We start from the raw sequence: 27760 nt of genomic DNA on the forward strand, positions 1-27760 counted from the left end.
TGAAAACCGCTTCATAACCGAAGTTTTACACCTTCTCCAAGCAAAGGCCCAGCTCATAACCTGTGGAACCCGTACTTGAAGGGTTACAGGAACATCTTGATGTGAGACAGAAACAGCTGGTTATTCGCCCCAACACGGGTCGCATCCTGGATACACCTCCTCTTACAAAGGAAAAGCCAGTCAAAAGACAATTGACTTTTGAGGAAGATTTAGAGGTCCCCTGCCTACCAAAGAAAATAAAGAGAGCGGATAAGGCCACCAGTCCACTGCCCCATCAGTCCACCACCAGTGACACCATGGACTCAATCTCCACCACCTTCACCTCCTGCAAGACACACAGGGCCCGATTCACAGAACTAACTTAAGACAAAATCCTAAACTTACTTCCATTTTGCTATTCACAGAAGGTACTTACTCATTTTGGTATTCACAGAAGGCACTTACTCATTTCGGTATTCACAGAAGTTAGTAGTCCTAACTTTAGGACTCCTAAATGCGTTCTGTGAATACCAAAAGTCTTAAAGTTAGGCTGTTTCTCAATTTAGTAGTAGTACAGTTAGGACTCCTAACTTTAGGACTCCTTGTGGTCATAGCAGCAAGGAAGAGGGCAAACTCAGAAATATCTGATGATGCTTCCCCACCAGATAAGAAGGGTAGAAAAATAGACCCTGCAGGGAAAAGACAGGTTGCACAATCAGCCAACCACTGCAGAATTGCCAACTCTTTTCGTCTCCTCTCACGTTACGACAGAGCACACTGGGACGATATGGAGGGGTCCTACAACATCTCCTAGAGAGGTACAAGAAACGAGCATTCACGACTGCCTCAGAAGGCAAATTAGTTGTTAATACATCTATTCGCTGTTCTCTGCTCTGCTCTAGATGCAGCTGATACAGCCACAAGAGGCATTAATACAAGTGTCCTCATTAGACAACATGGCTCGCTTAAGGTTTCAGATTTCAAGCCTGAAGAGCAACAAAATATATCCTAAATATCCTTTTGATGGGGAACACCTCTTTGACCCTCAAGTAGACAGTCCTCTTGAAAAAATTGAAAATGATAATGAGACAGCCAGTTATGGGGACATTACAAACATCTGCACACTGAGGTACTTTTCATAGCTCCCCCTATTGTGGAGCAGCAAAAGCCACATCCTCAGACACATCAGCATTCCCAGTAACACAATACATTGCCTAGGGGATACTATAAAGGTTCCTATGGAGGCAACAATTCCAAAGGCAGAGGTAGGCGTTCAGTTTCCCTGAACCATCCTCTACCACCACAAAACCTTGACTTACCCGCCGTTCCCCCAATCATACTACACCTTTCGGGGGAAGAATTCCACAGTTCTTTCCTGCATGGTAGAATATCACCTCAGACCAGTTGGTGTTGGATATTATCGAACATGGTTATTGCCTAGAGCTCACTTCAACACCTCCATACATTCCACTTCACACCCGCAGACTGTCAACATACCGTCAGCAGCCGCTCAAAGAGGAATTAAACGCTCTTCTACAAAAGGGAGCAATAGAGCCGGGCCATTGCATCAACAAGGCACAGGGGGTCTACTCACTTTACTTCCTTATTCCAAAAAAAGATGGTCTCTAAGGTATGTAGTGCTGTAGATTCACATGCGGGCACCATCCTCCCCAGATACCTGTGTGGATTGCAATTGTAAGTATATACGTATTACATTTATTTTGCATGGTCATCTCACTAGTATACATCATCCTTACACTCCATCCTCACCCACCAAGCAGAAAATAATCTAAAAGTAGAGATGAGGACCATATGCATTGCAAGCAAGAGGAGATGTCACCATACCTCATGACTCGAAAGACTTCTGTGAAGAAAAACAACTTGCACACTTTCGAGCCCAACATTAGATAACAGACTTATGCTAACCATGTGAATCTACTGCACCTCATGTCACAAACAGATGCTTACTGGGTAATTAACATTTTCTGTCTGGCTGTCTGCTTAAGAAAAGAACTGTTTGCCAAAGGAGCAAATGTAATGTATAAAAGTCCCACAGATTTTTACAGAGTGTAATGAGAACATATGTTAATAAGCAAGCAATTGTTTTTTTTAGCATAGTGTTTCTCTGAAGCAGTAAAGAGGCCTCGAGAGCTTTCAGAGGTTACATATTAATAGTTTACAAAACTATTTTGCTGCCACTTTTATTAAAAAGTCTGCACAGGACATGAGCGTATGGTAATTGAGGAACAGGTTTACAAACAGTCATAAACTTTGCTAAACATTGTGTAACAGCGTTTGACATTTCCCTTTTCCTGTTCTTAAAGTCTCAGGTGTAAGTGTAGAAAATCTATGATGATATCCATTTTCTTGCATAAATCAGTTTCCCTTAACCTTCATGTCAGTTGTGCAGTATATATGTCTCTGATAGTCTAGTATCTGTGTAAGCTCAACAGAAGAAGGGATTCAATTTGCAACCCACTCACCATCTGGACCTTAATGATAAAGTCTAGAGTCTCTGGTGGTCACAGATACTAGCTCACCAGAGACCCTATCATCCCACAGAAAATTAGCATAGACCAGATTAGAGCCAGCTCTATGTATTGTTTACTTGGCAGGATATATTCTAAGATATATTAAAGCCTCTTAAATTCCTAATTCATCTAATTCACTCCTCCCTCCCCATTATAGTGTATGCTGAGTATTTATTCTCCTGCAATTGGTTAACTTGAGAACTCCTACTAGTGTTGGCTGGTCTGAATCTAGGCATGCAAAGGCCAGACAACTGAGCTGAGCTGGTTGCACATTTCTGAGCGGTTCGGTGTCAGGCACAAAGGATGCAGATCACTAGTTTAGCCTCCACTCACTCACATGTGACCCACCCTTGATGTACTGAGCTCTGGAGTCTTTGACCGTGGTTTATACAACAGTGGTGCCCCGGATACTGTTGTACACTGCTATGGTATGCCTGCACTGGGGTTGTACAGAGATGTGGAGCTCTCTGTACATGGATTAGTGGAGTTGTAGTCTCCCTGACATTGTGTGCACAGCTGCCCTACCCTTGAGATGGGTGTACATAACTACAGTGTTTGTGGCCTTAGTGTACTTAGCTCTGATCCTCCTGTCATTTAACTACAAGTGTGCTTTGGCACTGACATTATGGAGCAAATCAGTGGTACCTCTGAACTGTGGTGATCACAACATTTGTATAGAGCCCTTCAGTGCCCCCGTACTGTTGAGGAGGACTGTGGTGCTCTTGAATTCAAGATAACCATCTTTTGCTGCCCAGCTCTTGATGTGTGCTGCAGAGTTCTTGATTCATGTTGCTAGTTACAAACATGCACAATGTATGGGCTTCAGAACCTCCCGAAAGCTGCATTCTGAGCACAGGGAACTATAATATCTTTCCTGCCTTCCTGGATCAAAGATGTGCACTTATCACATAAGTTATCCCATAGAAGACAGAGGTTAGGGTAAATGCTACAAGCTCAGTTGGATGGTCAAAAAACTGAGACCAGTCACACTTCGAGAAAGACCTGGTCTGCTTCCTCTTGTGAGGAATTTAGTAGTTTGGATGATCACAGCTGACACATACAGGTAGATTGAGAAGGTTTATCAGGCCGCAGTTTTCCACTTGGAGACATTCTCTTGGATTGGTGCTGGCTCTAGTCCTGTCTCCAATAGACTAACATTGTGTAATCTTATCTAGTTTGTACCCAGACTTTAACGGTAGCAAAAAGCAGTATCTTGAATTGTTTTGCATCTGAAAAAGAGAGACTATTAATTTCCTACCATGGTGGCACTGGCACTCAGTTAAGACACTTTGGGGCATATTATCAAGAGATGTATTGCCGCTTTTTTGGCACATAGCGCCGAAAAAGCGGCAATTTTATTATCAAGTCAAGTCAAGTCAAAGAAGTATTTATTCGATATTTCATCATAAAAGACATGCTACACAGCGTACATACCCAATAATGTATCAAAATTACAATAAAAAGGAATCAAGTAAAAAGATGTGAGCAATAAGTTAAGACAATAAATTAATATACAGTTAAGAACAAGCTAAGAGTAGTATTAAATCACAAACGTCAAGACTTCATTACAGAATAAAAGAAACAATTAAAAAACCAGTCCAATAAAAAAAAAACATTTCATTCATTGGCACAATAAACTACTATTCCGGCTAGCGGTTTACATAGCAGTCAAACGAACCTTAATCAACCTTGCCCGTAGGATCCATGCCCAGCCCAGGAATTTTGCAACCCCAGTTACAACCAGTGTCGATGTATCTGTTTTTAAAATTCTACTGGCTGTTTTAGCTGAGCGTGTGCCCAATATTCTACATACTGGGCGTAACCACTTTTGTCTTGGTGTGTGGTACAAAGGGCAAACAAAAAGAAAATGATCTACTGTTTCACCCAACTCTAGACACAGTGGGCAATGACCAGACCCATCGTGGCCCCAGGACCTGGTTAGGCCCCTAGGCGGAAGTGACCCTACTCTAAATTGATGGAATAGCTTGCGATCCATAGGTCTAGTAATGACATCCCAATAATTTTCCAACTGACTGGCATCCTTCACTACCACAAAGGACGCCGTTAAAGATTCATTTGTCATTATGGAATGCCTTTTACAAACAATCCTCTCCCAGTACATGCCTCTCAACACTTTTTTTGTGGGAAAAGTAGCTGTAACTGGGTTGGACCACAAGTCCCCCAACCCCATATCATATAGGGTAATTCTTAGGTCTCTCAACCATCCTATCTTATGGGAACCCTGAAGATCCTTAACTTCCAGACACGCTTTCGGATAGAGCGAAAGTTCTGGCATCGTCCACAAACGGCGCCAGAACGCTAAGGGTCTGTATCTAGCTATATCCTCCACTGGTTGACTCCCTAGATCGTAAAGAAGGGCTATACGTGGTGTGGATTGGGGTAGTCCTACTGCCGCCCTAGGAAATTTATTTTGGGCCACTTTTAAGGGGTCTAAATTACTATAGCCCCATAGCTCTGCACTCTACAAAACTGAAGGTAGAATTTTAGATCCATAGATCTTCATAAGTGGAGACATAGGCCTTGTATAGGAGCTTTTGTGTTCTTTAAGTAGGGCACCACCAATTTGAGCGTGTTTTAAGGCTAAGAGATCAATCTGCGGGGCCCAACTAAAATTCTCACTAAAGGTTACGCCGAGATATGTCCGAGATATGTAAATAGAGAGGTCTGTTCAAGGGTGGTTCCTCCCATTGTTACCCTGGCTGATACAGAGTTCTTCCCACGTAAAACCATAAACTTGGTTTTGGATACATTTACCTCTAACTCATGTTCGCGGCAAAACAATTCAAACCTAGACAGGGCCAACTGTAGACCCTGTCTCGTTTTCGATATCAACAACGTATCGTCCGCGAACATGAGTAATGGTATTTTTATCCCTGCCAGGGTTGGGGCGTCTGTAGGGTAGTTAGAGAAGTAGTTTGTGACCCCATTAATGAATAGCGAAAAAAGGGTAGAGGCCAATACACACCCTCTTCTTACACCTTTTGCTACTGCAAATCTATTAGTCACCTCTCCTGGTTTACCCCAGCGTACTTGTGCGAATGTATGGGCATGGAGATTCATCAAAAGCCTCAAGTTCAACTGGCATTCCAAGTTTGAGTAAACATTCCCACAGCTTTACCCTAGGGACAAGGTCGAAGGCAGACCTAAGGTCCACAAAGGCCGCATATAATTTGCCCCCCCCCCCAATAAACACTGACCTCCAATAAAGCAACACAAACCGGAATGCTTGGTCTATAGTGCCTACATGGCTGCGGAAACCCGCCTGCAGTGGTGTCAGAATATCATGTTCAGTAATCCATAACTGGATGCGTCCCAAAACTAGGCGGGCAGTTATTTTTTGCACCGCATCTATTAGGCTGATCGGCCGATAATTGGACGGGACAGAACGGTCACCCTCTTTGTAAATTGGTAACATTTCTGCCCCGTACCAGGAATCGGGGACCTGGGCACCAGATGCTAGGGCATTAGCCAAGATAGTAATATAAGGCACCCAGAGATCCTGCTCCTGCAGAAAAAGATCAGCAGGGATGCAGTCAGGGCCTGGAGCTTTCCCACTCGGAATAGATTTTTAAAAAAATTAACTTCAGAGTGGGTAAATATAAGCGGGTCATCAGAGTTTAGGGGGAGTAAAACTGTCATAGCATCATTATTCGTCCTAAACTGATTTTCAAAAAAAGTTACCCATTGCTGTTGGTCCACAAATGCAGAACTAGGTTGGTCTTCTAGGCATTTACCCCATTTAAGGAGATGCCAGAATTGTTGCATATTTCTGCCACCACACGCCTCGGTCAGGGCCTCCCAGCGTTCTTCATCCCATTTTATTTTTGCATTTTTTTGTGCTTCTTTATAAGCAGCTCTACAAATTCGGATTGAACCAGGAACTTTTGATTTAATTGCTAAGAACAGTTCTCCTTGGGTCTGCCTGCACTTCTCATCATACCAGGTAGCAATTCTAGGTGGGCTTTTCCTGCCCCGATTAGATATGTTCTTGGTGAACAGCTTTTTAAGCCCCTTAAACAAATCGCTATGGACACTTGGAAATTTGGCATTAATCTTGTCCTGTGACCCACAATTCATCAATACTTCCAGTGTATGGGAAACTAGGAGTCTTATCTCTGTTCTGGCTACTTCATCAACAGCAACCTTAGGCCACCTAACCCTTCTCAGATCATTTTTTAAGTGTACCTGAGCTTGAACAGCATTAGTGTCTTCACACGGGACCCCCTGAAAGCTATAATCCAATAAGGACAACACAAGCGGGTCGTGATCGCTTTCAGGTCTGGCCATAACTTCCATATCAACAACGGCAGGCCACAGCTTCACGTCAATCAGGATGTAATCAATGCGGCTACTGTGTCTGCCGTTGTCGAAAGTGTGCCTACCCATCCTGTCGGATTTAACCCTGCCATTTGCTGCCCTTAACCCTGGGTTTAAGCACATTCCTTTGATGTACATTGCAGATTGTGACCACTTCTTAATGGGTAACAGTTCTAACTGGGGAATTCCCCACGACATATCTTCTGTCTCGGTAAGTTTACCATCCTCATTACCCAATGGTTTAAAGCAAGTGTTCAGATCCCCCACCACAATCTTAAACCCCACATCTGATACTTTGTAGAGGAAGTCATCCAGTAATGTTAATGTTGGGGAGACTTTCCCACCCTGTAGACCCCTTGCATAGATATTAACAAACAAAATATTAAGACCCGTAGTCGACCGGATCCTAATAATTAATACATCTGGGCTATGTATTGGAATTTCCTTGACCGTTACCCCTTCAGATTGGCGGACCCATGTTGTCAGGCCACCTACAGGTCGCCCTCTGTGGCCTTTTAATGCTGGTTTATAAAAATTTAGGAACCCCGCACGAAATACAGGTGCATCCGCCCATGTTTCCTGAAAGGACCAAACATTGCCTTTGTCTATAAATTCCACCCAATCAGGTAAACACAATCTAGACTCAAGCCCCGCTATATTCCAGCCTACAACCTTAGTATAAGACATAGCTGGCAGATGTTCATTTATAATCATAGTTGGGCTGGATAAATTAACCGATGTAATAGGATATGTGTTAACTGCAGGGGGACACATGTTGGGGTCAACAATTAGCCCTGGTATATGAATAGGTGATAAAGCCACTAAAACTTTCGCATCTGACGTGTTACCCCTATCAGCCCCTAGCGTCGATAATTTCCTAACAACAGTATGTCAGTCATTTTCATCAAGTTGAGACAGTGGAGCATATCTGCCATAGGTTATCAACGGTTGGGTATTAAACAGGTTATCAGAACCCGGGGGTGGAATACTGTTAATCCTAGTCCTCACATGTGGAATAGATTGTGTTTTAGGGTAGAAGTCTGAGAGTTCCCATGTTATAATGCAACCATCACCTATTTGAGGTTGCCAGCTTCTCAAAAATGGGATCACCCTAGTACTCTTAAAATTAACAATAACCAGATCTCCCGGTATATCCTTGGGCATATGTCAAAGCCACTCAACCCTTCTAACATTTAGAATTTGCCCGTCTACATTGGGGGGAAGTGGTCTGTTTTTACTAAGCCAAAAGGCAGCCTTATTCTTAAGTTCTTGTTGGCTCTCTATTTTCCCGTGGTTTAGCTCCAGGACCCCCGAGAGGATGCATACAAAAGGTGCAGCCTCTGGGGGTAAATCAATTGTAGTGTTTATTCTATTACTTTGCCCTTTGTCGCGAATTACGGGCTTTTTAGGGATAATGGGCATGTTTTTTACTGGGGTAACGTTTGGTAGGGGGATAACACCCTTAGGGTTGTTTAAAGCTTGTTCCTTTTGGTATGTAGGTCTAATAGCCACAGGTTGGCTTTCATTGGGGTGTTTAACAACATTAATTTTAGGCAAACTAGATGATATATGAACATCGATACAACTATTTTGGACCAATTGCTTGATTTCCGCATGATTAGCATCAGTTGCGTCCCTAATTTGTCCCACCATATCATCTAGTCTCTTGAGTCTTTCAACCAGTGGCAAAATTAGAGCCCTAACTAACTCTTCAATCTCACCCAAAAGGGGGGATGGAGTAGTACAATGGAGCGCATGCGGGCTCTGAATAGTCCTCTCTGGACTAGGGGGCAGAGAAGAAGCCTTAGGTGGGCTGTTATACAATTTGGCTTGCTTAGCCAACCTCCCCCTATGTTTAGCGCCCCTGCGCTTCCTTTTTATTGCTGGGAGCTGTGCAACTACTGTAGGGTTAATATTACTATCATTAGAGGTAGAGCCTAGTATGCTAGGAAGACATTCCTCAGGGGGATTTGGCACATCTACAATAGCAATTGAGTCCCCCTTTGTAGAAATGGGGCTATCATTGATGTTAATGGTAATGGGGGTCGAACCCATGTCCCCAGTGTTCCCAGTGTCCGTCATAGAGGCATTTTGCTCAATACCCTCCATTTATGGTGACTTTGGCATTGATTCAGAGAAGACAGGTAATGGGCATATGTTGGGTGGAACATCAATTGGTAACCCGTTTTCAACTCTAACAATTTCGCGTTCTATGTCAGACGAAGCCCGGAATAAATAATGTTCAATTAACCCCTTTGATGTCAAATTTTTAGAGATGAAATTTTTTGGGACCCCCTTCAGTGACATATTAGCAATGATGGTGAACAAAGTTCCAGGGAGTAAATAAAACAAAAGCTATATAATAACAATTTAAAAGTACCCCCTACAGAAGCAGTATCAACAATACCAGGTCGTAGAACCCTCCTTGGGATGCCTAGTCCGACTGCAACATCAGCTCTGCTACACACAATGAAGTCCCAGCTTTTATATGCAGCGAACAGAAGGGTGGCCCAGTCCAGTCTCCTCAGGCCTCTGAGGGCCTAAGAGGGCCCGCCCTTTGCCCGGGCTCCGCCCGGCGTCCCGCGTTGCGGGAGAGCCCGGCCTTTAAAGCGCCTCCAGGCGCCTAAGGTGACGAATTCTGCAGGCGCCGCCGCAGGGGTCGCTGGGTAAGCGAGTCCTCCGCTCGGCGGCCGCTGGAGATGATACACGCGGCAGCGGGAGGACTCGGGGTGCAGGAAAGGCAAGTCCGGTGACGGGGGTGGGCAACACAGTACAAGGATATGCCCCCAATGTCAATTTCAAAAGATTACTTTTTATTATCACACAATTTACAAGGACTCGCTACCATGCAGTAGCGCGAGTTTTCTTGCGATAACAGCCGTTTTTTCCCCCACTTTGCATGTCAGCGATAGACATCACTAATGACATGCAAAGTGGGCGTACCTTAGAAATACTACATGACAAACCCTCGCTACGACAGCTTTGTGTTATTTACAATGCTACACGGGTTCCTCGAGCAATGTCAAAAGTAGCGCTAACCCCCCTTTTTCCCAGGTATTTAACTCCTGCTAATAATCTGACTTAACCATACTATGAATGGGAGGTGGATTGGAAGGTTAAATCCACATCTCCTGATTACCAAGCATTTCATTAGCGCAGTTCCCATATTGCTGGATTATGTACGCTAATGATGCTTATCGCGGTCTATCGCAGGATTTTACATCGCATGTGAGAAAAGCGTTGCTAATACAACGCTACCAGGACGATGTAATCCGGCGATAGATAAGCTCGTTCTGCCATAATTATCGAGAGTTGTTGTTAATATGCCCCTTTCTTTTTTAGTCTCTATGTACTTCATAGGGCTCTTTTCGTTCATCAAAAAAGTCTAAAACTTTTTCACAGATATTTTGTGTTGCAGTACTTGAGATCGGGATGGGTTGCTTGTAAGGCTGTATATAAGTTTAAAGGATGCAGTGTGGTGGGTGGGCCTTTTAGGTACTGGACGCAGAACCTTAGAAACCTCTCCAGTTGAGTTTGGGAGCAGGCGTTGACCACTTAGGGGCTTATTTAGTTCTATGAGGAGGGGTTCCTACCACACATCGGGGAGGAATATCCCGTCTGCCGAAATAAAAATCTCACAGGATATAAGGGGATTTATATTTCGGCAGATGGGATATTTGTCACCATTGCGACGGAGCAACCCATCCGCTAAGATCTAAATCAGGTCCTTAGTTTTCGGAAACTTTTTTAACCCGCATGTCTCAGCCTGTGGTTTAGGCTGGTTTCGGTTAAGGTCTATTAATGAGTAAACCAGAATACCAAAAGGCTCCAAGAGAGTTTACAAATCATATGAAGTTACCTCAGCACACAGCACAGGGCCGAAAACAGATTTCTTAAGAAAGAGGGAGGCGGGGAAATTAGTGGAAGGACAGGAGGACCCATTGCCTAATTTGAACTGGTGGGGGCACAGGCACTTATTTTTCGTTTTGTGACTTCTACTAAGAGGAAGAGATGGAAAAACAAAATGGAAAGATACAGGAAGAGAAAGGCATCAAAAACGTATTAAAGTGAAAAAGCAGGAACCTGCAAGAATGAGATAAAGTGACAGGGAGTGTCTGAAAGTCGATGGAAGAGAGCTGAGGTGGGACTCTTCGACGTGGCTGGTCACATGACCCACTGTGTCTAAGCAAAGAGAGAGACCCAGTTATGTGAACAGTGCAGGACTGATGATCTGTGAAGTCTGTTGCAGCTCCAAGAGCAACTAGGCATGGTGAAGAGGCATGGAGGTGCTGGAGTGATGGGCAAGTGATCACCTGAACTGATCTTTGGCATATCTGAGTGACTCAGTCGATGGGTGAGGGTGTCAGCCGGCCATGGCATTTGCTGAAGCACTTAGGGCCAGATGTAGGAAGGCAAATACCGGTCGGTAACGGCCGATTTCGGCCAATACCAACCGGTATTTGCAGATGGAGATGTAGGGACCTGAAAATGTTACAAAACGGTATATTTACCGATTCTGTAAATTTACCGATTCGGTAAAAAACCGAATCGGTATATTTACCGAATCGGTAAATCTACATGTAGGTGGCACTGTAATCAGTGCCACAGGCCCTTACCGAATCGTTATTTACTATGGAATACTATTCCATGGTAAACAACGATTTCCTGTGTACATGCACATCTGTGCATGTACACCTGTGCCATGTGACACACATACATGCCCTAAGGGAATGTATGTGTGTCACATGACACACAAGCCAGTATCAGGGGTGCAACAGGGTGTCAAAGTGACACCCTGTTCCCCTTGCAAATTCGGTAGTTTTACCGAATCGGTATTTACCGATTCGGCAATTGACATTGATACCTATGGGCCTCAAGGCCCATAGGAATCAATGACAATTACCGAATCTGAAAATACCGATTCGGTAATTACAGATTCCTACAGATTCAGTAAAAAATACTGAATTTTTAACTACATCTCATTTACCGAATCTAGAATACCGAATCAGTAAAATTCGGTATTCTAGAATCGGTAAATGAGAATTACCTACATCTAGCCCTTAGTGACTGCCTCTGCCTGCCCTCACTCTAATACTAGAGTTTGCAAAATTAATGATTGATTTGTAATATTTTGCAAAACACCAGGAAACATTGTCCATGGTCTAAAATATGAGTGGCAGTGCTCAGCACTGACAAACACTGGTACAAATTAAGCACCACCCAAATTGCAGTGTGTATCTGACCAATTCAATGTTTCAGAGCAAATCTGATTGACTTTCCTTTACAGTGATTAAGCATTAAAGGGTTGCTTTCCATCCCCAGCCATATGATAGTTATACCCAACAACATAGCCTGTGCCATGTGTAAAAGTGGAATTGTTGATCCGCGCAACTGTATATCGTCATCAGAACTTCCCTTATGTGGAGAGATCTCATCCACAGTTGTGGACTGTTTGGTTGAGTCCTTAATGTTGCCATGTACTGGAATGCAAAACTACCTTTCTGACACATTCCTAAGCTCGGAAATATAATCATGTTTAATAGTTAAATTCATATTTAGAGTATCATTCTTTTTTTTGCAGAACTTACTGTATATGTGAGCATGTATAGCATTCATAGAAACCCCACCGTGTGTAAAGACCCAGAGGTACAGTAGTCCCATTTATATTGTAATTATCTCATTTATTGTTTCCTTAAGCTGTGAATGTTAGTAATGATGCTCAGACCATTGGGGTCTGGTACTAGTTTGTTGAAAAGTGAAGGTGTATCTCTCTTATTGGGTGTTTGTGAGTGTTTCTGGTAGGAAAGAGTAAATATACTCGCAAAGACTCATATTGAAATGTCAAGGCCAAGACGCCATGTTGATACCTCAAAGGAAAATTATATGTTGATAAGGCAAAGAAATGCGCCAGTACTCACCAAAGTGATTTAACCCCTTGCTGAACCATTAATCCATATTAGCACTGTAAGTACCAGAGAAATGTATGGGAACTGGCACAGCACGGTAGGAGGCAAGACACATACACCAAGCCCAACTCCCAGATCTCACCAAATGTCCATGTCCATGTCCCAATCTCTAATCCCTAAATGAGGTGCCTCAAGTCATGCTCCCCAAAATTTGCTACTTAGCTCTATAGCCCTGTGCACCATGCTTGTTGTCCATGGCTGCAAGCAAAATCCTTTGTGTCAGCTATAAAAGTGTAAGCCATATAATAAAACATGTCCATGTTGTGTATCCCAAGCCTGATGTTACAATGAAGATATGATACGTAGGCTGAGTGATGTATAACAGGATAGTAGATTTATTCATAAGATTACTTCCTTGTTGGTTGGTTACAGGAAACAAGTTAGATCCATATTAGGCCCCACCAGGAGCAGCCTCCTTGCTGCTCAGCCCATCCATTCCAACTGACTCTCTCTCCAACTCAAACACTCCAAACATTCCGATAACAACACCATTGGCTGGGCAGCAAGGCAGAGGACATCAATAGGGAGGATGCACTAATCAAGTAATAGATTACAACACCTGACCTATCTACATCCCACAGAATACATCATATTACCAAGTGCCTGCCTAACAGCTCAATGTCCCAAGCACTGATATCAGAGAAGGCCACCTAAGTACCCCTTGACTCTCTAAAGTGATTCTGGATTAGTCCTAGGTGAACAATGGTATCAGGGGAGGCCGTCTAGATACCCCTTGTCTTGCTGCATGGTTTCTGAAGTAGTCTTAGATGTACACTGATATCAGAGGAGGCCCCCTGGGTACTCCTTGTCTCGCCATAGTGTTTCTGAAGTAGTCTTAGAGGTACACTGATATCAGAGAACACCCACACATGTCCTCTTCCATTCACTCGTGTAAGAATTGGACTAATAGAAAATAAACACACACTCTTCCTTAGTGTCTTTTTGTCCACTTTAGTACATTTCTGAGTGCCCCTTTCTACAAAAAATTTTTGAAGAGCAAAGGGTGACTGAGAACCTCTCAGTTATGGGTGCCAAATAGATCACTGGATCACCTAATAGTATTCTCTATACATTCATCTCATCTTTGTCACTGAGCACATGGGTACTAGAAGCAGTAGCGGCTCCTGGTGGGAGTGCTGCGGGCGGTGAGGCAGGTTGGGAAAGGGGAAGGTGGGGGGTAGTAAACCACAGAATACGGCCTACTGGAGGTAAGTACTAAATAAATAAACAAAACGAATTACATGGTGCACGCTGCATCGCCATTGCGCAATGTAATTCGTTTTGTTTATTTATTTATGTACTTACCTCCGTTCGGCCGTATTCCGTGGTTTGCTACCCCCCACCCTGCCCCTCCCCCGCCCCGCCTCACCGCCCCACAGCACCTCCACCAAGAGCCACTACTGACTAGAAGGTGTCATTAGTAGGCTCCAGTGTTGCCACATGAGCTATTACTTGACTCAAGCTGCCTTTGACAGTAGAGTGAGCTTTGATGCAACCTATTATAAGGGCCGGTCAGCGACTCATCCAGTCTCTATCCAATACATGATCCTTGCTTCCCAATTCCTCCATTGACCTCCTTCCATCACTGTCGGAAAGGCAGCTGACAATAGAAAGCAAAGAGAAGAAAAAGGGACGCAGACATGTAGGGCAAGAAGGAGACATCTATAGTTTGCAAAATCTGTGCTTCAACCATGCAGATAAGATGAAATGCTTATTTAGAAGACATTTGAAACACAATGGTAAATGTTATCACATAGCATACCCTTGATTCCCAGAATAAACATTTTAGTTACCATATATCCTAGTGTTATCTTATTATACTGATGCTATGTTATCTTGTACTCTTTCATCATTCTTCAGTAGCAATTGTCTCCTTTTTCTAAGTGCTCCCATAAGTTTTACCTTTGGTTTCCTGTATTGTTTTTCAGGTGTTTGACCCCTTGCGATTCTCTCCTGAGAACTCCTCTGATCGACACTCTCACGCCTTTGTGCCGTTTGCTGCTGGACCAAGGTACAGCATCCCTTTTAAAATACTGTTAGTGCTCCTGACTCTGGAAATATGTGTTTGTTAGGGTTACCCTACCATAAATAAAGGTTACCTCTCTTACCTCTTGGCTTCAGGATACAGTTGCCACTTCTCTTCTGTTCCGTATCTCACTTTGAAATCAGTAATTTGCTCCCTGGCTTGAGTTTTACATTCGGCAGATACTTGACTGTAACATGCAGGCATCACAGGTGTAATGGGCTCTGTGTGCACCCAGAGTCTGCACTAGAACTACAGTGGCAAAGAAGTCACTCTGCAGTGGACAGACTCTGAGAATGAGGCAGAGAATGATAAAACAAGTGACCCTACACAGAGAATTTCTTCCTATCTGGTATTATCGATTGTCATCCCACTGGCATCTATACTTTTGGCTTTATATGTATGTTCAAGACAACAACAGATCAGCATCAGTCTTAACTCCAAATAATACCTAGTGGGAGTCAGATAAGAAGGTTCACTGAGAAAATATCGATGTAAAATATATAGTAGTAAAAAATATCAGTGAAAAAATAAAGAATGCAAAAATATCGGCTCCCTATACTTAAACAGGTAAGTACAAATATATCGGAAAAAAATATTGATGTAAAAAATATAATTGTACAAATATAGACATATATGTATGGTGACATTGCAACAATAAAAGATTGCACCAATTTGATGGTCCGTGTCCGTTGTTGGAGAAGAAACTTCAGTGAGGAAAATATATATATATTCAATAGATTCCTATGGAAGGAAATACAAGTTACTGGTAAGTACGCTTAGATTTACTTTTCAGGGTCCGTACTGGGCTCAAAGATGCAGCACTGAGGTCTCTCGTGATAACAGGTGAGTAAATCGGAATTCGTAGTTCGGCTGATTTTAGAAGAATATTTTGCTCAATAGTGAAGGAAGGGGGCGGGCCTGAGGTGACATGTGTGCAAACACACCCTGTGGTGCGTTTTAAGTTGGGGAAATAATTCCTCTTCAATCCTGAGGTCCCCTGTGGGCCAACTAGCTCACCAGGTACCTCCAGTATGCGCCAGGGAGCTGCGTTGCAGAGAGGTGTTCAGAGGCCACGCCCCCTTTTTACAACACTCTGCAACGCAGCTCCGTGGCGCTTACTGGAGGTACCAGGTATTATATATATATATATATATATGAATGAATGAATGAAATGGCATTTATCATGCGCAGCTATGCCCAGTGGGCGTCAAGGCGCCTAAATCAAATAACTAGCTGTCAGTAGTCAGGAACAGAGCTTACTGGTATGATTTCATAAAAAGCCAAGTTTTCAATGACTTCCTGAAAAGGTCAAGAGAAGGCAATGACTTGATCTCAAGGGGGAGTGAATTCCACATCTGGGGTGCCAGAATGGAAAAGGCTTTGCTCCCCATCTAGCCTTCTTGGCTCGAGGGATTACCAGTTGGTTGAGCTCACTAGAGCGAAGGCATCTATTAGGGACATATCTAGTAAGTAGGGATCCAAGGGCATCAGCCGAACCTGCACTTAACGCCTTATATGTTAGACAGAGAAGTTTGAACGTGATCCTTGAGGGAATAGGGAGCCAGTGGAGATTCTTCCTCGCCAAGGTCATAGATGACAGCCAATTCAAGGCAAGGGCGAAACGCGCTGCCGCGTTTTGTATGACCTGCAAGCGCTGCAGAAGGCCCTTGTTGGCCCCGGCATAGAGTGAATTGCAGTAATCAAGCCTTGAACCAACAAGGGCGATCACCACCTGTTTCCGTGCCTGTGAGGAAAGATAGTGAACAATCCTTTTCAGGGTCCTAATGACACCCCAACAGGTAGCCACCGTTCGATTGACCTGGAGCTCCCTAGAGAGCTGGGTGTCAAAGATGACACCAAGGTTCCTGGCAGATTGTGTAGGTGTGGGGCAGATGCCTAAAGAGGGAGGCCACCACTCACCTGACCACATGTCCTGGTCTTTGCCAAAGACCAGGACCTCTGTCTTGTCCCCGTTCAACTTTAGGGAGTTGGAAATCATCCATTCTGCAACAAGTTGCATGCAGGCTCTAAAGTTTGACGCGGTTTCAGTGACAGGATGGGTCAGGGATACCATAATCTGCGTATCGTCGGCATACGATACTACCTCCATCCCCTGAGATCTTACTAGTCTTGCAAGGGGGGCCACGTAGATGTTGAACAGGGTCGGACTCAATGCCGACCCCTGTGGCACCCCGCATTGCAAAGACTTAGCAGGGGAGAGGTACTCACCTAGCATGACACGCTGCTCTCGTTGATGTAAAAAGGAGCTCAGGAGACTGAGGGCCGGTCCTTCTATACCTGCCTCCTTTAGCCTAGATGTTAAGGTAAAAGGAGACAGGGTGTCAAATGCTGCTGTAAGGTCCAGCAGCACCAGCACGGTGGTTTGACCCAAATCAACTTTCCTGCGGATGTTATCCATGACCTTAGTCAAGGCAGACTCCGTGCTATGGAGCTTTCTAAAGCCATGTTGGGACCCATCCAAGAAACCTGAGGCATCCAGGAAGTTAGAAAGGTGAAAGTTCAAGTGGGTCTCCAACATCTTGGCAGGGGCCGGCAGAAGGGAGAGGGTGGTCTTTTTCAGCAGCGGCTTTACAATGGCTTTCTTCCAAAGTGATGGGAAGTTGCCTTGTTCCAAGGCTCCATTCATTACTTCCAACATCGGAGGAAGAATGATGTCCCTACAGTTCTTTAGTTGTTTCAAAGGGACTGGGTCCCTTTGAAATATATATATATATATATATACACACACACACACACACACTACAAGGTTGCCTAACCAGTTAAGCAGCACTCCACAGCAACTTGCTTTCAAGCCTCTATTAGGTATGGAGGGCATGCCGATTTTCGATTCCCTTAACAGCTTTCCATCATTCAGCCTGACGCATTTCGAAGTCTTTAATCTTCTTCCTCAGAGGCTGACGGGTAAGTAAGTGCAAGCCGGTCACATTTCTCCTCAATTAAATAATCAACCCCTCATTTAAATAATCCAAATGTCACGCCCCCCAGATGAGCTGCTCATATGAGACAGTACAAGGTACTGTGGGAATTGTAGCACCGACTTTCTTTCAATCAGTCCTAATAAAGGCTTGAAAGCAAGTTGCTGTTGGAGTGCTGCTTAACTGGTTGGGCAACCTTGGAGCGTATATATGTATATATATATATATGGATATATATATATATATATATATATATATACTGAAAAAACAATAGGTTTCACACATGTTACAGTTAGCTGGACATATGACTCATACAAAACCATTGAAATTCCCCCGTTATAGTTATTTCAGCTAACTATAACTCGCGCGCCTGCAATGCACTGCTGATGACGTCACATATTACATCACTCATGACATGGTCAGTGACATCACTCATGACATCACTGATGACATCTCAAATGACATCACTGATGACATCATCCAGTGAATGTGTGTCTTTCTGAAAAATAATTATTTTTTATATATGTATATCTGAAGGTCGATGGAAGAATAAATGGGTAAATAAGTGTCTAAATTGATGTTTTTTTATATTTATTGATTGTTTAACACTTATTAAGTGTATCTTAGTGAATACATGTATTAGCGAGTAATGTTTAAATATGTAAATATCTGTATCAGTGTCTCACTTTGTGTATAAGTTGCTGCATGGGTTGGTGAGTAGCTACACAAGTGTCTATATAGGTTATTAGTTGTTTTTTTGAGTATCAGTATGAGTGTCTGTATGGTTTGAGGGGTTATTACTTAGCGCATAGATGCATGAATGACTGACTCACTGTTTGTATGTGTTTTGAAGACAGCATATGTGCAGGACTGTATGGGTGGATGAGTGTGTGTACGGGTGTGTTAGTGAGTGAATGACTGTCTCAATAGTGTCTAACTACATATATTTTAAACTAGTATAAGTGAGTATTGATGTATATAAGTGAGTATATGTGAGAGTGAGAGATTGGAAGAGTTCCTGTATGAATAAGTATGTGTTTCTATAAGTGATTGTTTAAGAGAGTAAGTATGTGTACGTTTCTGTAGAAGTAATAGTAGTGGTGTGTGTATAGCTGTATATGCAAGTAAATGGATGTTTTATAGTTTATTTGCATGTGTGAGTATGTGTGTGAGTAACTCAATGGAGTAACTCTATGGATGAGTGTCGGTGTGTAACAGGTGTAACAGGATGTATAGGTGTATGAGTACATATGATGAGTGAGTACATGTATGAGTGACTATACAGAACTGTTGGTGAATGAGTGGATGTGTATGTTGATTTTGGAATTACTGAATAGGTTGTTGTAACTGGTATTGGTATCTCCATTGTTTTGAAATTTTTAGTTTCTATTTTTCAATGTGTGTATCAAAGGTTATATTACGCTGAGAGGAGGTCTGCCACTCTTTCACAAGGATGATGTCATCAGTGATGTCATTTGAGATGTCATGAGTGATGTCACTGACCATGTCATGAGTGATGTAATATGTGACGTCATCAGCAGGGCGTTGCGGGCGTGCGAGTTATAGTTAGCTGAACTAACTATAACAGAGGAATTTCAATGGTTTTGTATGAGAGAAATGTCCAGCTAACTATAACATGGGTGAAACCTATGGTTTTTTCAGTGAATTTCTAAGGTTTTTTAAATGCTAATTCCTAACTATAACGTGCCTGAAACCTATGTTTTTTTCAGTGAATTTCTAAGGTTTTTTAAATGCTAATTCCTAACTATAACGTGCCTGAAACCTATGGTTTTTTCAGGTTTTGTAAATAATAATTTTAAAATATACTAATTATTATATTTCTTTCTTTTTATAGTAATTTCCTACATTTTTATTATAAATACTTATATTTATGTTATTTTTAAAGTTACATTTCATATTTTTAATGTAAAATAATACCAAAAGTAAATTCAAAAAGAATGCACTGCTAGTGAAACTGCCTGGGTGAATTTGTAAGTGTTTGTTAGAGGCAGATTTACAACACCCTTGTGCCTCTTTTACACCGCCGTTGCATCACTTTTCTGATGAAACGGTGGTGCAAAAGATGCGCCATGGTATGTGGTATTTAGAATGTGACGTATCTGGGAGGTGCGTCACATTGTAAATCCCTGTAGAAGAAGGAGACATTCCTACATGGGGGGGGAGGGCGTTCCAGCGCAGGAACACCTCCTAAAAGTAGCTGACTGAAATCTACAAAAATGTAAATGTAAATTGATACTTGTATAGCGCACTACTCACCCGCAAGGGTCTCAAGGCGCTTGTACGAATACCGCTGTGGAACCCATCCTGGCTTTCCCTGTGAGGTGTCCACTCCTGGGCACCCCCAAGGTGGAGGCCAGGCATCCTTAGCGTTGTGGGGGCCGTTGTGGAGATTAAGCAAGCTATTGCCCAGAGTTGCAGAGTGGGACTCCATGATTAGAATAGGCACCGAGGCGAGAATTATCAGGTCCGTGGAATTTTTGAGCCCAAGACCCGCCTAGGCGGGGAATTGAACCCTGGTCCCGGGCTAGACCTCTGCATCTGGGTCTGCCGCTCTAACCATTGAGCCACACTTCTCCACTCAAGATTTCACTTCGTCACTTTTGGGCTCATGCTGTGTCAAAACCCTGCACTACCTTGAAGCAGGTGTAAGGATTGACACAGCAGTCTGAGCATAGGGCCCCCAGAGCATTGCTGGAGATACGTTCCACTTGCAACATAACTCAAACAAAGCACCACCTTTACAGCACAGATACATCACATATATGTGCCATTTTTGTCCCATGGTACACCGCATTGTAAATACAGCACATCCATGGTGGTGGTGTCACGGAGCACAATCACTGACATATTCCTGGGGATATGCCAGTCATTGTATATGTGCCCATTAGTGTTTTAATGTAGTGAATGAATTACTACATACCGATGAATTAGTCACTACAAAACTAAAACAACAGTGACAGAGTGTTTGGTGGAAGTGTAAGGATACAAACCGGTAAATTGAACGTATAAAAGACAAATTTGCAAGTACATAGAAGACTGCATACATCGTCTAGAAGGGTTTGAAGCAGTCTAGGCCCTAAGGCCTATTTTAATGCATGAGTTCTTAGGTAGTGAGTGGATGATTACAGATCTGCAAGGAAAGAACCTGATTGAATTTATAACAGCCTCAGTTTTACCACAGTATAGAGATAAGCACATACTGCTGAATGGCTCACTACAATATTGAAACAGTAGTGTGAGAATGTTTGCTGGATACACATTGAGGATTTGAACGTATAAAAAATAAGTTTGCTGGTGCATAGAACAGTGCATGCACAATCTATAGAGGTTTGAAACAGCCTATGGACTAAGGCCTCTTTTAATCCATGAGTATCTAGATAATGACTGGATCATTACACTTCTGCAGAGAAAGTTCCTCACTAAATTTATTACAGCTTCAGTTTTACCACGGTACAAAAAAAAGAACATACTGCTGACTGGCTCACTACAATACTAAAACATCAGTGTCATAGTGTTTGGAGGGAGTCTAAGGATACAGACTGGGGAATTGAAGGCATAAAACACAAGTTTGCAAGTGCATACAAGACTGCATGTATACTCCATACGGATTTTAAGCAATCCATACCCTTAGACCCACTTTGCATATTTTAAATCAATACAAACATTTAAAGAATATATAACTGAATCTATAAGTGCTTCACTTTTAGTACAATAAATACATTAGTAGATAGTGCTCAAGCCTTTATTATTTTTAAACAATAAATGTATTCTATTAACATCTCATAATTTAACACACATTCCAATACAAGTTCATCAGATATGTCATACAGATCAATTCCCTGGTTAGCAGTTTCTGAATTAATTTGTTCTAAACTTTCAACATAATGTAATACTTCCAGAAGTTCTCCATCAAAGCTTTGCTCTTCGAAATCACACCTCATGTCTGCAGCACTAATTTCCCCATCTTCACTCTCATTGCCTGTGACAGATTCGATTAGTTCTTCAATTATACTCAAGGAAATATCCAAAATCTCCTCAGTATGAGGCTGTTCTCTTTCCATAATTTTTCCTTTATGTTCTTGCTCCTTGTATAAAAATATAAACAGTTAATTTTATCACTTTTTGGAATATATAATACAAAACTACCGTTTTCACCTATTTTGGCCTCCAAAAATACTATATAAATACTATTATCTTATAACATTCCATTAGTAGAGTTTTAGTCCTTTGCAAAGTTATATAAATATAATTACTTATAAGGATATCCTGTTCTTAGCTTTTCTTAAATTTGGAAACCAGTCACTCCTTATGACTATAGGAAAAGACTCAGGCTTTAATAGTAAAATACACTACTAAAAAATTTAGAATATGTCTATTCACCTTACCCATTCCAAAATAGTAAATGTGTTTTACTAAAATGCAAAAGATGCTATTCATTGTCCAGAATAACACTGTGTATCTGTGATTATTTAGACAACATTATCACACTACTTTTCGAATACTTCACGTGTTTACTCTATCTCTATTCCTCATCTATAACTTAGTCTAACTCTACTAATTACCAACCCCTTCGACTTTCGAACTAGCCTCTCCTCTAGTATTTATCTGCAACCTTGTAGCTTGCAGTTCTTTATTTACTTATAACCTATAATTGCGTAACATTCATTGACTAAGGCCTCTCAGTTTATTGTCTAATTGTTATATTATTAATTTCCTTGTGTTCTTCTACTAACCTTTCTTTATGTAGTTGCTTGTTATCTATTCTGTCAATCCTTGAATATCTTGTGTTTTTCACTAATGTTCCTTCTTAATTCAAAAGTCTTTCTAGTATTCCTTACTCAATGTGTTCTTTTCCCTTAAGAACTTGCTTAACACGAATGTTATCGTTTCTTGTTTTAAGTTAGAGAAAATACATCGACTGAGTACATTCAATATTGTCTATAATGTCAGGTAAGTTTACTTACTCACTAACTTGTCATACATCGTTCTTTAACTCTCACAGAAACATTTGCACTTTCTCTTCAGGAATGTCTAAGGAGCAATTGAAAACGGGTCTGAACTCCTGAACGTCTTCGTTAGTGAGCGCGCGCCTCACCAAGGATTCCCCACAACTCTGTGGTAAATGACTAGACCACCACCGCGTCTTTCAGCCGCGGCCCGTGGAGGGAGTTGTGGTGGGGCAGGTAGGCGGGGCGGGGGAGGGTCAGGGTGGGGGTTGATATAGAGCGGAATCTGGATGCTTGCAGGTAAGTAAACAATTAAATTAATAAAAGGAATTTTGTTCTGCGCCCTGCATTGCATTTTGCGATGCAGGGCGCGCTACGAAATACCCCTCCCCCGCCCCGCCTGCCTGCCCCACCGCAACTCCCTCCACGGACCGCAGCTAAATAATACAAAAATTATATATTATAAAATTATCACCTGTGGAAGACACAAAAAAATACAGTTAGAATATATATTTTACAACACAAAATAATTTGTAAACCATTTCATTTGCCTTTTTTGCTGTTCTCAGAATATATTGAATTTCACTAGAAACAGTGAGTTCAATAGTACTCATCACATAACAGTGGGCACAAAATAGACAATCAATAAGATTATCTTAGAAAAAAACATTCATCATTCTCATTAACAATCTAAAAAATAGAAATAAAACATATCTTAAATGTTTTTTTCCACGAGCAATTTCTTACGTAAATATGACACATCTCAAACAATCATAAAATAACAAAACATTATGATTCATTTTTATACTCTGTAAATAATGTTACTTACAAATATATACTGACGAAATACAAAACAACAAGTCCTTTATGGTTTCATTTACTTTTCCACACGGCCAAATAGTATGCATCAAATCCTTAGTTTGAAAATTGTTCAATAGCAATCCTGAGTGTCCGCCTCCCAGCCTTCTGATCCAAAACCACACACATCATCTACGGGTCCCCCAGGACTCATGCATCATTTTCCAACTTTAACATTCACGCAGTGTTGGCATTAAGCAGATTACCGATTTGTTTCCTGCAATTCTCATGTATATTTTCTCTGGGACAATATTTTCATTTGGAAACAAATTGGAAAGTAATCGTCTCTGTAAAGCTTGTTTGCCATGTTCGGTCATTTTTCCAATTCTTATATCTTGAAGAATACTTCCATAATCAGCATCATTTGCCTGTCGCATATTTGTAATAAGTTCCTTATACTGACAATATGACCAAATGTTTACATTTCCAATGCTCCCCAAAGACTTTCAAGTATCTTCTTGCACCAGTGTTTTAAACACTTGTTGTCCTTTTACAGGAGTAGGTTGTAGAAGATCTCCAAAAACTATGATGTGTTTTCCTCCGAATAATACGTCATACTCTGTTTTAAGAATTTGCTGCATTCTTAAATGCACAAAGGCAAGCATTACGTTTGATACCATGCTTACCTCATCAATAATGAGAAGTTTCATTTTCCTCAACACTCTTGAAACTTCACAAGAAGCTTCTCCAGATAGCTTGTGGTATTCTAATTTGTTTTCATGCTCTACTGGTAGCATTAATAAACGATGTAAAGTAATTCCTTTAATATTGTGGGCTGCTAATCCAGTTGGAGCAGTGACAACACAAGACAAATGCGACTCAGTTCTTTTCTGTAGAAAACTTGTGATTACTTTAATTAAAAAACTCACATACATACCGATAGGTTCAAATGATGAGCAAGAGCACTCTTTCTTCTCATGAAGTAATCCATGCTGAATCTGTTCTCTCACTTGCTCATATATTTCTTTCTGCTCAAGATTTAGTTGTTCTTCCAAGTTTCCTAAATTTGTTACATCTTCTTGAGCTTGATACATTGCTGTTTCCACCTCTTCCATAGAAGTTGCTGCTTCATTTTGAACAATTGGTTTTCCTAGTGGGTCCTGACTCAACGGAGCAGAAGTTTCACTGTCTTGAGAACTATCTCTAGCAATCTCAGCTGCAATTGTAGCTTCTTGCTCAATTTCGTCGTTCAACATTTTCACATAATTAGCAAAAACAGGATATTCTATAGTATCTTTAGTTGCATTGAAGGAATCTTCATAGCTCTCAAAATCCAATTCTGAACGCCATGGCTTGAAAAGTTGCAAAAGAGCTAAATAATAAAATTCCCTTTTGTCAGGTGTTTCGCAACTCAGTTTACGGTGATTAATCAAATGTCCTTTTCTTTCTTTCACCAGACATCCTTCAGAACCAATCACGGCATATATACCATTATTGATGTTTTCTGTAATATTCCGTTTAAAAATATAGTTTTGCAGCACTTCATAGAGACAAATGTTCTCAAGATGATGACTTCTATTTGGATAATATGTATCCAACATATTTGTTTTCACAATATCTGTACTTTCTGGCTCTTTTTCAGCTAAATATTCAATTCTTGTACAGATTTAAGTACTTGGTTTTGTGTTGCAGCAAGACCTAGACTCACCCAACCGATTATTCTAGATTCGGAGTATAGACTTGCAGATGATAAGCGATCCGAGCATTCATACGCTCCCATTTCTCGATGAGATAACATCTTCAAACTGTAACTGTATAATTTCTTACTTAGACTCTTCCCGTGGGAAATCTCTTCCCACATTTCCTTCAATTCCATCTTTTCTGACTTTGTTATGTACGATGTCAAATATCGAGCAACAGCAATGGTATTGTCTGCAACATATTGAATATCCATATTAGCATTCCACATGGACAAAATGACTGGGTTATAGTCATTTATGTATTTTGACTCTTCATTTCTTCTTAAGTTGTAGGTATTTTGTGGAGACTTTCTTGTGATAGTATGTCGCAGAGATGACATAAAACTGTTCACTGTTCCTTTCGATAGTACAGGTTGTGGAAATGCAAAACGGCATTTGGTGTAGAATTTGTCGTTAGATTTGTACTTTCGACAACAGTATTTCCCACAACGATGGCTTTGGAATCGTAAAACTTGTTGTCTTAAGTCCTTATCTTGTGTACTTTTGGGTACATCACATATAGCATATTCTTCAATAAAAGACCACACAGTATCATCTGAGTCTGTTCCAAATTTGAGAGCATCTTTGATCCATAATAGCATATGTATGTGAGGAGCACCTCTCGCTTGATACTCCTTTCTCCAAAAGAAATGCAGAACCTCTCCAAGAGGAGGATTTTTTTTATTGGTGATAAAAGACATCATAGCTTCGAATCTATGATTGAAATACCTGCATACATTAACAGGATCCAAAGAGCACAATTCTCCAGGTGTCTTGTATTCGATATTTAGTATATTTGGATTTGCCTCTCGAAGAAATTGAAGTAAATCATCCCAAGCATATTCAGCACAGCTTAGAGTAAATAACAATGTAGGAGTTCCTAAGTTCCTTAGCATACATTTGAGTTCTCCGTGACGACAGTACCAGTACTCATTAGTACCACGCTGACATGCCATCAGATTAATCAGCTGACATTCCAAAACATTATCTTTCTGCTGTACTTTTCCATAAATTCCTTTGCCGAAATTTTTGCAGATGTACACCTGTTTTCAATGTATGGTTTACTGCATAAGAAAGTCCAGACAAATCACTCTCAAACAAAAGATGAAACAAATACGGAATACATTGTCGAAATCTTGGATCTTCTGTATATAATCTTGATGTCCGGTATTCAGATGCAGGAATCTGCACAGGTCATTCATCATATCGTCCTCCTTTTCCTGTAGGAAACAACTGAGGGAAACAACGAGCTTCCAAGCTTTTTTCCTATACACTATTGGGACTTCCTTTTGCTTCTTTCATTTGGAATAACTCTATAGCATTCCCTATCATTTCTTTGGAATGCAGTGGATGAACACTGTAATGTTCATAGATTTCTTCAGTTCTGGACACATCCACTTTTTCAATTTGTCCAGATGGCAAGTCACTATCTTCTTGTACAGTTATTTCTTCTTCTCCCACATACACATTTTTGTAATAATGATTATTTTTTACCAGATACAACGTTGCCTTTTTCACTTTCCTAACATCCACTAATTCTTGCCAGATTTTCTTACTCTTAGTAGGAATGCCTTTAACAAGAATAACTAAAGGTTCATCCTCTACATTTTCTACACCAATAGTTTCAATATTTTTTTTAAATCTAGAGGCAAATATACAACTCTTCCCTTTAATCCTCTCTGTAAATCTGAAGGAGGCAATTTTCCTGTCTTAGGCTCCATACGAACAATAGCCTGAAATGGATGCACACATTGAATAAGAATAGAATCATAGGTATTTAAATCCATAATATCAGAAGGAATATTTACCAACTCAAGATTATTATGCACAGCTCTAGCAGGCATTTTGTTTTCATCTAATTTGTTACAACAATATTTACAAATACGCTGATCAGAACCCAAATCAAAACAATTCTCAACCAACAAATGAGTTGCAAAATCCTTCCACTCATTATTATTTTCCTTTTCACTTTTTAAATACAAATCAACACTCCTGGTCTGATTTTTATAATGAATTCGTCGACAACAGATACAAGAATTATTTGGTCTTTCACCTGAAATCACCTTAAACGTTATAATTTCTTGCTCAAAATTTTCTACACTGCAATGTTCTACATTCTCTTCCACATTTTCTTCTATTAATGTCTCAGTTTCTGCACTGTCTTCCTGAGGAACAAAGTAACTAACCTGAATTTCATCACAAACATTTGTTACATCTGATACAGATCCACGCAAAAGAGCACTGTTCAACTTTTTTAACATTAGTGTTGGACATTTTGCATAATACAATGTTCTCACTAATTTCTTCATTTCAGAATGATGTACTGCTAACATCCTGAAATGGTGAAAAACACTTTGACATACTTTTTTAGAAAGACAAGCCAGAGAATGACCTTGCAAACCAGTATTTTCTCTCACTCTGCAAGGGTCTAGTCCTTGCAACATCTTAATCTTTTGTTTAACACTTTTCTTAGTATAGTT

At 41.1% G+C, this 27760-nt stretch overlaps 1 protein-coding gene across 1 annotated transcript in view; it reads left to right on the forward strand.

Moving 5' to 3' along the window:
• LOC144799978 (cytochrome P450 4B1-like) overlaps positions 1-27760 on the forward strand; it is a 549397-nt gene that overhangs the window by 458477 nt on the left and 63160 nt on the right. The window contains exons 10-11 of the mRNA XM_078671637.1: positions 12430-12494; positions 14743-14825. Of these exons, the coding sequence (XP_078527763.1) occupies positions 12430-12494; positions 14743-14825 (148 nt within the window). The remainder of the gene's footprint in view (positions 1-12429; positions 12495-14742; positions 14826-27760) is intronic.

Source organism: Lissotriton helveticus, chromosome 1_2 (genome assembly GCF_964261635.1).
Source record: "Lissotriton helveticus chromosome 1_2, aLisHel1.1, whole genome shotgun sequence".
NCBI classification, from domain to species: domain Eukaryota; kingdom Metazoa; phylum Chordata; class Amphibia; order Caudata; family Salamandridae; genus Lissotriton; species Lissotriton helveticus.